This window comes from Perognathus longimembris, chromosome 2, assembly GCF_023159225.1.
Source record: "Perognathus longimembris pacificus isolate PPM17 chromosome 2, ASM2315922v1, whole genome shotgun sequence".
NCBI classification, from domain to species: Eukaryota; Metazoa; Chordata; class Mammalia; order Rodentia; family Heteromyidae; genus Perognathus; species Perognathus longimembris.
The window spans coordinates 111300842-111313976 of record NC_063162.1 but is presented as its reverse complement, the minus strand read 5'-3'; the positions used below and the strand labels follow the sequence as shown (position 1 = coordinate 111313976).

At 33.8% G+C, this 13135-nt stretch overlaps 1 protein-coding gene across 3 annotated transcripts in view; it reads left to right on the top strand.

Moving 5' to 3' along the window:
* The window catches only part of Sema3d (semaphorin 3D), a 172759-nt gene that overhangs the window by 89001 nt on the left and 70623 nt on the right, over positions 1 to 13135 (top strand). For all 3 annotated transcript variants that reach the window (XR_007210077.1, XM_048339924.1, XM_048339925.1), the window contains exons 4-5: positions 882 to 944; positions 9159 to 9278. Coding sequence is in view for 2 of the 3 variants with exons in the window: in XM_048339924.1 (XP_048195881.1) it covers positions 882 to 944; positions 9159 to 9278 (183 nt within the window). In the remaining variant the exon portion in view is untranslated. The remainder of the gene's footprint in view (positions 1 to 881; positions 945 to 9158; positions 9279 to 13135) is intronic.

The window sequence follows — 13135 nt, the reverse complement described above, 5'->3', positions numbered from 1 at the left end:
CTTGGAACATACATTGTTAGCAACACAGACACTGTCTCTCTTGTTTCTTCTTACATATAGCTAAATATACTGTAACCTTACTCTGTAATACTTTCTGACAGAAGTCCTAAACTTCTTCACTTTAAAAAATAAGAATTTTTTCTGATAAATTCAAGACTTATTATATATAATTAAAAGTTTCCACCTGGGTGATTGGTGCCCTTGACCTTAACCATTTGCACAAATAACATTATAGAGTTGACACTCCTTGCTTAGGAGGCAGATAGAATTTGACACAGACTATGCCATAACCTACTTCTGTATCCTCTGACACGTTGTTTAATAGTTGTGTGACCAAGTTTTCTGACCTGAAAATGAGAATAATCTATTTTACAGGACCACTTTGAAATGCAAGTAAGATAATGCCTTTAAAATATTTAGCTTAGTGACAGATGTATGTGTGTTCAGGCTTTTTAAGTATTGTCAACAAATTCACACCAGTCCTTAGCTGAAAGTGGTAACTCCTGCCCTTGACAGAGATCTGCTTCCCTCGCCTCCACACATACGTTCCTAATGCATCATCACTCTCAGGAAACAGTGTTTAACCTTATTTAAACAAATGTTATTCTATAAATTATTAATACATAAGTGTATCTATTGTATCTGTTACCACATACATCCAAAGGTAAGTGAGATTAGTAAAAATGGATTTGCTATATGATTTTATTTTTTACAAACTACTTAGGAGGCTTTGAAATACTTAAAATTCCAAAATTCTCATGCTGAACGTCTAAAATGCCTACCAAGTTTTCATATGACACATTTCCTTCTCTAATCAGAATTATAGACTACCGGGTGTTGAACATATTTAAATTTTGACCTTACCTTGAAATGTTTTACAGATTTATTGGCCTGCTCCTAAAGAACGGGTAGAATTATGTAAACTAGCTGGGAAGGATGCCCATGTAAGTATGAAATTTCAAAATTATCTTTGTTAAAGGGGTGCTAGTATTATTAAAGATAATATTAAAAGTTAAACTTAAAATTTTATCTTTTCTAAACGGGTACTAATATGAAAACTCCAAGTATCATTATTTTATTTATATGGCATATTAAAACACATTAAACTATTTAAAAATAACTCATAAGGAAAAATGCATTTTAATCAATACATATTTTATTAATGTGCATGCATTTTGTAAATGTATACAAAATGGTCAGTATTTTATTTATTTATTTATTTATTTATTTATTTATTTGGCCAGTACTGGGCCTTGGACTCAGGGCCTGAGCACTGTCCCTGGTTTCTTTTTGCTCAAGGCTAGCACTCTGCCACTTGAGCCAAAGCGCCACTTCTGGCCATTTTCTGTATATATGGTGCTGGGGAATTGAACCCAGGGCCTCATGTATATGAGGCAAGCACTCTTGCCACTAGGCCATATCCCCAGCCCATGTGGTCAGTATTTTAGCATCACAATGATACAATCATTATATAATTTGAAGATAAATTTTTAACAACTAATAGACATTTTTAGAGAGACAGTAAGTCATATTGGTTCAGAAAGAATGGTGAATTCTAGCATGAAGATGAGAAATAACTCAAATTTACTTAATAATAATCACATGAAGTAATTCAATAGATCCAATAGATGGTTTTAATATAAAATTGTAGATTAAACCACTATAAAGACGGTCCCAACGCTTAGTACAAGTACGAAGACTAAACTGTGAATCTTAGGTGCAGTTCCCTATGGATTATTTTTGCATTTTGCAAGTTGATCTGTCACTCTTCAAGTTGCTTTACCTGTATTACACCTACCTATGTCTGAAGAGAGCTATGGCTTTGTCTGTTTTCTGCACTGTGTGCTCTGACTCAAGCCGGACACTGTTCTTCCCTGTTCTCATGCTTTGTTGGGGAATAATTATTCTTTTGAGCAAAGTAAATCATATTTTGAATGTAATTCAGAATGAAAATAGACTCCAGCCTTGGCTAGAAACATAGATGCTTTGAGGTTACTTTTACAACAGGCTCTATTGTTACCTTGAATCACATTAGCTGAAGGGTATTAAGCTGGATGGTGCTTCCATATTTAATAATAACAAATAGTGTGTTCATGTGAAAACATAGATTTAAAAATAAACGTAGTATAATTACAACTATAGGAAATTAGATGCCTAATGAAATGAAGAGATCCTCAGAAAGTAGGAAAAGGAGACAAGAGGTTAGCTCTTCCTTTTAGTCAACAAATATTTTACATGGTCTGCATGTATTTGAAACTTATAAATTACCTATCCTTGTGGACCTCTCAGTGAATGAAAGGATAAAGGCATGAATCATATGATCACTTTTTTTTAGATGATCACTTTTTTGTAATAACAAAATAACAAGGAAAAATAGAAATAGAATAATAAAAACAAAATGAATTTGTGGAATTATCTGATTTTGCATTCAGTTATTAAATGTGATCTTCTCCTATACACTTATGTTGACAGAAACTTATCAGGAAGTGTTAAACACTACTGGATACAGATTTACATTCTCCTTGTGAGAAAAGAAAGTGGCTAGACTCTTCTAGAAAATAATATTTTTTTCTCCTCCTCATGTGATAACTTTACCTAGTTTAATACATGCATCCCAGGAGGATTCCCAGATCTGAAAAAACAGTCAGCTCTGTTGAACTGGCAAGCAGTTCTTTTGTCAAATAAGTAGAAGAAATATAGCATAAATCCTATGAATATTTTTGGTGTTTAGTGTATGACCAGTAATGAGCATTTGCTGAAGAAGGCAGCAGAAAGAGGATGTGTTTAACTTACTACAAATACAGACTAATGCCAGCTTTCCCATGGGTGAGATGCCACACAAGCACTCAAGGTCACACAATGAGTAAAGTTTTACACTGTAACCATGCTTTCCCTTCAGTCAATTCACTAAGTCCAGTTATATAGTAACTTTTTTGTCCCTCTCATTAAGGCAAAGGGTGATCGCTTTTCTGGAGATGGGATTCTCCTGCACAGAAGACTCTCTGTATAGTACATACTTATCAAATCCAGTTCTGTTGCTGTTCTACCAACCACTTGTAGTGTAATATATGTACTGTTAAACCTTGATGGGAGATTTGAAGTGTGTTTCTTTTTTACTAGAGTCTATCAAGTTTTCAGTTTTGAAAAAAAGACAACCAATGCCTTTGTCGCTACATTTTTAAATTGTCACTTAAAAATATTTATCGGTGAGAGCACTTTAATCACATTTATCAAGATCAAGGAACTACTTTCCATGCCTTCCATTTACAGTCTTATTTAAATTTTTCAAAACAGTGTATAAAGGATTTTTTTTTTATTCCTTGCCCTGTAGATGAGAAAGCATAAGCCAGAAAAAGGTAAATGACTTGCTTGATATTGCCCACCTGGAAAATACTGAAGCCAAAAATTAAATCCAGAAGTCTGGCCACATAGTCTGTGTTTTTGCCTAACACTGTAAAACCCACAAAGAGGATGTTAAAACTACATATGTATCAAATATTTCTCTCTTCAGTCTCACCACAATGTATATCATCCTTCTGAACAATATTGCCTCGATTTAACTAATAGAATATTGAGACAAATCTGCAGTTTTATTGACTTCTTTTATTACCTTTCGCATTGCCCCCTCTCCCCTCTCCTCCCTAGTAATTTGTACCTACTTCCAAGAGTGTGTTTAGGATTAACAAGTGTTTGGAAAGAGTCTCCCTTTACACAAAGGTACTATATAACAGCAAAAGAGTGAATTATTCACCATAATAAACTCAGCTAATTGGTGTGGGGATGTAATGAAAGATGAGGAAACAAAAGGGAGCTATTCTACTTTTTTGAATAGAGTCCCCCAGTTTCATCCAAGGAAGAAGCCGACATAGGTATTTTGCAGTTCTTTGCTTATGTTCAAGAGAAGGTTATTACAAAAAAAAAAAAAAGTCACTGAGGAAATGTCTTTAGTCCTAACTCTGAAATGGGTTGAACAACTCAGTACAGACAAAAGGAAGCTGAGTGAAGTCAGCCAGGGCTCTGTTTGTCAGATTAACTGTAGATATTCTCAGCCTTGCCAATAGAGACATTACATAGAGAAACGGATCTGGAAGATCCATTCTGTCATTATATGATTTCTTGGATTTTACTTTAAGCCAAAATTTCAGGTGAAACAAAGTTTTTGTTGTAGAAATTTTGCAAATGACATATAAGAAAAAAATTCTGATTACTTCCTCTCCTATAAAGACTACCCAGAGAGAGCTGGTGATGCCTTGATGTTTGTGTTCTATCTTATCTCTACTATTTCTTAAGAATGAAATCATGTGTACAAAATCCTTCAAAACTTTTTTTTCACTTCGCAGTCTGCCATGAGCATTTTGCATGCCATTACATTTTTTTATAACACTAATTTTAATGGCTAAACTGCATTCCTCCATACATTACTATAGAAATCCTCTTCTTAGATGTTTGATGTGTACTCAGTTTTTACTATTACAAATCATACAGCACAAGAAGAGCCTTATATAAAAAAAAAATTGTGAAGACCTCTGGTTATTGACTAGACTTACTAGTTAACCACATGACATTTTTAATGCATACTGTTACATTGCCCTATAGAAAGGGCATATCTCCTACATTCCAATCACCAGTATGTGGTTATGAGAATCTATATTTTCCCATAGCCTTCCAATATTTGATACAGTTTAGAGAAAATATTTTTGTATGAATATATAACAAAGAATTAATCATGTAAGCTTTGACAATGAAAGGAAAATTATTTTTGCCATTTAAGCTTGAAAACCTTCCATCACTGCAAATACTAAATATTTTCCACTTGTTAAATTGTGTTTTAGTGGATGTTCCTGTAACTGCTTATTTTTAATTTTAGTGTTTTTGTTTACCTTACTGATTAATTTCAGAGTTCCTTAGCATATATGTGATTACATGTATATAGATAAAGAGATAGATAGATAGATAGATAGATAAATAGATCAACAGATGGATGTCATATAAATATGTGATAAGGGCTGTATTATTGTTATTACATACTTCTCACCTATCAATGATTTCATTTGAGGTATAGGCTTTTAAATATTTTAATATTAATATTTTAATAATAATTCATTTTTTAAATTTAAAATATTTGTTTAAGCCAGGTATGAGTGGCTCAGTCTTATAATCCTAGCTACTCAGGAGGATGAGCTCTGAGGACACAGTTTAAAGCCAGCCCTGCCAGAAACCTCCCTGTGTGACTCTTATCGCAAATTATCCTTTCAAAAACTGGAAGTGGAGTTATGGCTAAAAGGGGTAGAGCATTATCCTTGAGCAAAAGTGGTCATAGTGCACAGGCTCTGAGTTCAAGCCCCACAGCCAAAAAAAGAAAAAAGAAAAAGGTTGTTTATCTCTTTTTACTAAAACAAGCATTTGCTATTTAGACTTCTTCACTATTATTGCTTCAATTTTATATTTTAGTTTTAGACACATCATCTTACTAAGAGCCTAGGCTGCCCTTACACTTGTCATTCTCTTCCTTTCATCTCCTGAGTGCTGGGGCCATAATCATGTACCACCATACCAGGCTGGTATTGGATTTGTATGTATATATTTCAAAGTGGTAGCTATGTTTTAAGAAGAATATTTTAAACATTATTAGGCTAAGATTGATATCTTTAAATACTGAATTCTGTCTGAGAACTGCCGAACTGCATCTTGATTTCAAGAATGTTTTAGGAACACAATATTCTGCTCAGTGGTAGAATACCTGCCAAGCATTGAGGCCTTGTATTCCATTCCCAGTACCACCAAAGACAAATCAAATTAAAAAAAAATACACCAAACACTGGATTTATATATGACCTCCTATATTTAACTTAATAAATTTAAATGAACAATTGTAACATGCTGTACTATGTTGGATTTAATTGGACTTCATGAAAGTCTTAAGAATTACAAGGATAGCTTTTTTTGTATATTTCCAGGTTTCTGAGGAGAAATGGAAACTAAATGTTCAGTAGTAGATGAATTTGTTTTTCTAAAGATATTCTAAAGATTTTCTAAAGATATTCAGTTTGTATTAGCTTATTTATTTACTCATATTTGTATGAATTCATGTAAGAGGTGAAACACTGAGATAGTGTTACTGAGATAATTAAGGAATTGGCTTCTTAATCTTGATTTTTCTCTTTCTCTCTTTCCTTTTTCCAATGGGAGTGTCTGAGTAGAAAAGAGGACAGGGAAAATGGAGAAGAACAAGGAAACTCAATAGTTGTCCCAATTTAAATATCTTGTTTGAGAGATTGTTTGGATGTATACAACAACTGTCATTGTGGACAAGAGCTGACAAATTAGCCAGCTTTCAGAGAAAGTTTGAAAGGCTGCTTCTCAAAGTTATCTTGCTTCATGCCTCAGAGAATTATACCACCATCAGTAGTCATGGCTAATCACTAAGTGAATTAAATCAAGTTAATTATTGATCATGCTATTTAAGCACAACTTTGTGCACAAAAAGAAAACAACACACAATCCCAGAGATTAAAAAACAAAAACAAAGTCATGATTTAGAGGGAAGTCATTGTAAAGTCCTTGAGCTAAGTGTTTGTTTGAAAAGTTGACTCCAAAAAATGTAAAGTTAAAGATCTCATATTTTATCATTTCTGGTACATGGACTTCATACAGATTTTTTTTCTTAACGGAACCAATGTGTAACCTTTGTCTCTAGGCTTAGGAAATTCCAAATGTAAATTTGCCTAGAGAAAATCTTTACTAAGTAATAGACCTTTTTATTTTCTCTTTTGTAGGTATGTAAGTTTGACCTGATAACTTAAACTGACCCATGTTTCTGTCTACTCCCAGTTAGCCTAGTCAAAGAGGAGAAGGATTCCAGACTTTAACTCTAGATAATGTCTCATCAAGTTTAGAAACTAGCTTGATAGGTTGCTTTGCAGGTTTGGTTACATTTTAATAAACTACCTTGAAAATAGTTAGAGAAGGCAAAGTATTTCCATGAGACTTCAAGCTTTTGGTGTATAAAACTTCACCATGGGCTTTGTTTACCATTTTATTCCTGACTGTTATAGTCCCTAACTTGTCTGATTTTACAATTTATCATCTGGAAGGGGATTGGTTTTATTTATTTATATAAGCACTTCACTACAGATCATGTGGAACTGTCCCTTAGATTCTCTCATTGATTAAAACAAAAACAAAAACCTGGGCTTTTGAAAAAATGATGTAGTATCTAACAGTGACACCCTCTCCCTACTTCACTTCTCATGCTTGCCTTACTGTTTACTTCTCCTCTGTGTATGGTTCCTGGGTGGATACCATCCTCATGTAAATCTCAAGATGAAAGGAGAGATGAAGACAAAAGTAATGTCAGTGAGCAGAAGTGGAGCCTGGAAAATAGTAATACAATTCCTGCTCCAGCCATAAGGTCTTCACTACAATTTATCTGGTGATCATAGGATTGTTTACACTTTATTCTCTTGGCTTTTTTTCATTATTCTCATCATTGTTTGAAACTATTAGCAAGGCATATTTATCTTTCTGAATTAGATTTTCATTTGAGATCTCCTTATTCAATGTTAAAAATGTGAATCTATTTTTATATGGTACTTCTGTACTAGAAAAAGAGAAATCCTCCATTATGAGTCATTTGGATGGAAACATATGTAAAACTCACATAATATAGTATGATATAAGGAAGTTTTCTTAATGATATCTTTTTTTTTTTTGGTCAGTACTGTGGTTTGAATTTAGGGCTATGTAATTGCTAGGGGTACACTCTACCATCTGTGCCATGCCCCTGGCTGTTTTTGTTTTAGTCATTTTTCAAATTTGATTTCATATTTTTATCCCAGGATTAGCCTCAGACCATAAATCATCTTACCTACACATCCTTTGAAGCTGAGTTCATAGGTATGGACTACTATGCTTCCCTTACAGATTAAGATTGTGCTTTTTCTACTTCTTGTCCAGGCTAGCCTTGAACTGCAGAAGTCCTGTTATCTTCATCCTGAGTAGCTGAGGTGACAAATCTAAGCTAACAATTAAAAAAGTCATAAAAGTTGACATAGTCTTCTTAAATTTTATATTCAATTTTAAAAATTCTAATAGGTACATCATTGATTTTTTTGGTTTTTGCTTTTTAAAATATAGTCCTGACAGCTCTCACAAGAGTGATGCTTATGCTGATGTCTTAGTGATTGGTTAAAGTACAATGTGAAACAGGACTTTTGCTATGAAAATTAATTGTTTCATAGTAGGTTCCCAACTTCTTAGTAAACATCTGCATACCTTGCATATAAAATAATTATCTATTAATGAAAGGTACACCTTGTATTTTTAAGGGGTTTTGGTGGTCAAGAATCATAAAATCATGACTAAATATTTTTTCAACAATTCTGTGAAGATAATAAATTATATGAAGAAAAAGAATCAATGTAGCTAAATTCAATCAATTTCCAAAGATAATAAATGTGTACATAAAGACTTTCAGGAATATGCAAATGTAAAATTAGAAGAACTGTAAAAGTTTTCAACAGTTCCACTGGGTATATAAAGATGTTCATGAGAATGAGGATGCAATCTGATTCTTAAATCTCTGTAGCATATGAAAAGAAATGGCAATCAGTGGCAAGGCATTTTACTCAAAAAAGAATGGGATACAGAACAATGGAGGTGACACTGATCAAGATGCATTATACTCACAAATAGGCATGTTGAATTGAAACTTCTTTGTACAACTGAAAGGGAATAGGATACAGTTATGGGAATGAACATCTGTATTCAGTGTTTTGCTCAGTGGCTCATCGTGGCTGGGACAGATGGTAGTAGAAACAGTTTATTGCAAAGACTTACAATAGGGAATATTAGAGGTTTTATCTTTTACTTCTTTATAGAAATGTTGGATGTGTCATTCTAATTCTGTGTATATAATTCTTTTGAACTCTTTCAGAAACATGAGAGATATTTTAACACTGATTAGCTAAAAAATGTAATTTGGGGAAGTTTTCAATTCACAACAGTTTCTATATTTTCTTACTTTTGTGGGGGATAAATTGGATATTTAAATCTTTCTCACAAATCTTTTTTTATGTTTGTTTTTCTTACAAAACATGGACTATGAAGAATAATGTTTGAAATTGTAAGCTAATAATATTCGTGTTTATGCCTAATAGACTGAATGTGCAAATTTCATACGGGTACTTCAACCATATAACAAGACTCACATTTACGTGTGTGGAACTGGAGCGTTTCATCCCATGTGTGGATATATCGATGTTGGAGTCTACAAGGAGGTAAAATAACACATCATACTTTAAAGGAAACATGTTATTTAACACAGTACATTGTTGCTTAATATTAATAACATCAAGAAGACATGCTTAAATATAAAAATTAAAATATATACTAAATGTATAATATAGGATTGTATAGATTATCATTTTTGTAATATATTATTTTCCTGCCAGCAATGTTTTGTTACTAAAACTTGTTTTAATAAAATAATGAAAATCAGTAGCATAAAATGTCTCAGGTTGTTTTCTATGCATAGCTTGCCTTTCCCTTGCATTTTCTTTAAGTACCATACAGTACAGTATAGTATAGTACAATTGGCAGAGATCCAGTTTTCATAAGATGTTGCAAGGGAATTATATTTTTAAATAATTTCATGTTTCCTATTCATTAAAGTTGGCCTATTATGTGTTTACAACAGAGAATATTCAATAAAGAGAATTTATATGAATAGTCACCCTGCTTTCATTATGTCTAGTCAGCCAGATTCATATTGCGGAAGAGCAAGGTATAGTGACATATATACAGAAGGCTGAGAAAAGATGGAGAGTTCAGAGTTCAGTGACAGATTATAGTGAATCCCTGTATTTGTATGTGTGTGTGTGTGCGATTTCTAATATTTGCACATTGAATAGATGAAAAACATTCAGATTTCAGAAATTTAAAATAAAATGAATAAGGTAGTCACTTTGTGTCATGGACAATGTCAAGTATTACATATATCCTTTCTTTGGAATTTCACAAACTCTTAATGAAGTTAGAATCATTGTAATTCCTGCTCTACAGGATGGAGAAAAACATGAAATCTCATTGGAACAATAATTACATTTTCAAGGGTTACCTAGCTAATAAGTGGTCTGGCAATGAACTGAACCAAGGCAGAATGTATCTAGAGTATACATTCCTAACTTAGCACCAGAAATATGTTCCCAAAACTATTTCTTTGTATATACTGCTATCCTCATGTTTATGTATATACTTCTCATGAATAACCACACATATTTGCAAAATAATTGACTGTGTGTTTGAAAGTGAAATGTGGGCTTCTGGGACAGGTTTCTTTACATTGATTTAACTGATTTGTACAGAAATCAAACCCATAACTGTGCCCAAGCAAATTTTCTTTTTCAACCAACTTGTCCAACCAGCCGAGAATCAACTATTTGAAAATAAAGCAACCTTGGTAGCTAAATCTCTGAACCACTAGGAGACTTGGCAACTGCATCCATCATTCTTAGCTGCTGGTGTAATGTTCTCTTGCCTAGCTTTGATGAAGGGTAATATATAAGAGTAGCTCCTAGCATAGGGTGTAATTATATGAGATAGCCCCACAGCTTGGGTGTGTTTTCAAGCCTGAGGCTAAAGGGCAAACTCCTAACCTGCTGAGGGAAGCAAATAGTGTTCCACAACTCCTTAAAAGTCACACATGCTGAAAGGGAGTTTAGATGGAGCTAATTACTTAGCCTGGGACTGTCAAGAAACCCAGGGGCAGTCAAATTTACAAGTTCTCTGAATGAGAGAATTATGAGTGAATGGGGATATTGAAACTAGTTTTCAAGCCAGTCAGGAGTACACATAATTAATTAGATGGCAGTCCTGCTTCAAGATTATAAACTGTTTTATGAATCATTAGTTTCATGAATTTCCTTTTTTTCTCCAGAAGTTTAGAAACTCTTTCTATTTTCAAATAGGCAAGGGTCTCCAAAAGTTGCAGGAAAGAGCAAATAGTACTATGATAAAGGGCTGCAGGAAGGCGCACTCTAAGGTCTGCCATTCAGTTTAGTGAGACATTAAGAAGAAATGGACAAGCTAAGATGAATCCAGGTCAGTTGGAACAAGATGGTATTTACTGAGGTCAGGGCAATGACAAGTTTGTGGAGGGAATGGTGAGTTACTGCTTGGGCATAGTATATTTGAGATATGTTCAGTAGTTTGTGGCAAGAGGTCATTTGGATGTGGAATTTAGGAAAGAGTTGCTGTCAACAACTTCTAATTGTAGCATGAGGATTCAGAGTCAAGGTTGAAATGGCTCTGGTCATTACTTTTCACTGCCTCATATACAATGAATAAACCTTCTAAGCTTGTGTTCATTCAGTAAAATGATGATGATCATAGTAGTAAATATTTTCCAGGATTATTTTGAATATAAAGTGTAAAAGGGGACAAAATTGAACCAATGCAACATGGATACTTATAAGACAATATGTTGGAAGTTAACTGTGTGTAGGTATTGGAGAGGAGGGAAGGTGGGAGAAAAATGAAGGAGTTAAGAAGTTTGACAAGAAATGTGCTCACTACCTTACATATGTAACTATAACCCCTCTGTACATCACCTTGACAATGAAAATAAATTTTAAAAAAGAAAAAATCATAATTGTATATACTCTGTCATAGTAGTTGGTCCATTGCTTATTCCATATTCACTTATTCTATATTCCAACAGAAGCATAGAAAGATAAACATATTTCCAAAAATATATGTGTCATGATGAATTCTTGTTCAATAAATGGGTTAGAAGTAGATTATTTCTATAAGATTACCCTTCTATGGCTTCAATCTCATCTTTAAGTAGAGATGATACCGACAGTTACTTTGTCTCCTTGTAATAATTTTTTTCTTACTAGTAGTCTAATTTATTCATCTTAGTATATTATTATTATTATTATTATTGTTTTGCCAGTCCTAGGCCTTGAACTCAGGGCCTGAGCACTGTCCCTGGCTTCTTCCTTCTCAATGCTAGCAATCTGTCACTTGAGCCACAGTGCCACTTCTGGCCATTTTCTATATATGTGGTGTTGAGGAATCAAACCCATGGCTTCATGTATATGAGGCAAGCACTCTTGCCACTAGGCCATATTCCCAGCCCCTTAGTAAATTATTATTAACTCCTCTCTGGCCTCCCTCCATCCATCCATCCCTCCCTCCATCCCTCCCTCCCTCCCTCCCTCCTTCCCTTCCTTCCTTCCTTTATTTCTTTTTTTTTGTGCCAGTCATTGGGCTTGAACTCTGAAACTAAGCCCTGTTCCTAAACTTTTGTGCTGAAAGGTAATGTTCTACTACTTGAGCCACAGTTTTCTTTCTGACATTTTGGTGTTTAATTGGGCAAGAGTCTCAGAGGCACTCCTGCCCAGACTGGCTTCTAACCTCAATCTTAATATCTCAGTCTCCTGAGCACCTGAGATTCTAGGCATGAGCAACTGAAGTCTGTTTAGTTATCTCTGTATTTCTGTAACATGTTTTAGTGTGTGTGTGTGTGTGTGTGTGTGTGTGTGTGTGTGTATACATCAGACATATACTTTTTGTATAATTAAGCTCAAGTAATTTCTTAGGACAAATTTTATAAAGCGAAATTCTCAAAACTAAAGACTGCTATGTGGTTCAGTCTTTCCACTTAGGACGTGTATCTGTCATCCATTATTGTTTTTTTTAACCTCACTATAGGTATCTTTGGCTCAAGGGGTCAATTTATTCTCTTTGTCCTCATCCGCAGTTCCCCCAAATATTAATTTTTGTAGGGCTTTCTTGAGAACTCAATACAGCATTGCATTTAAAAATAAAAGACTCTACAGTTTTTAAGAGGTTTCTTTTCTAGTACCTTTGATACACTAAGCCATTTTTCAAGATATAATCTCTTTTTATTAATTTACATTCTGGGGATCCAGGATCCAGTTAAGTATTCTTTTTACAATTTCCAAGTTGAGGCTTTAGAGTTATCAGATCTGTTTAATATGGGGAAATTATTTATCTTTTGTGATTATATAGTATATAATTTTATGCTGATATATCACTATGTATTATAGGTTTGTTGCCCACCACTATGCCTCTATCCCAAAGCATAGTTGGGAAGCATGACTTAAAT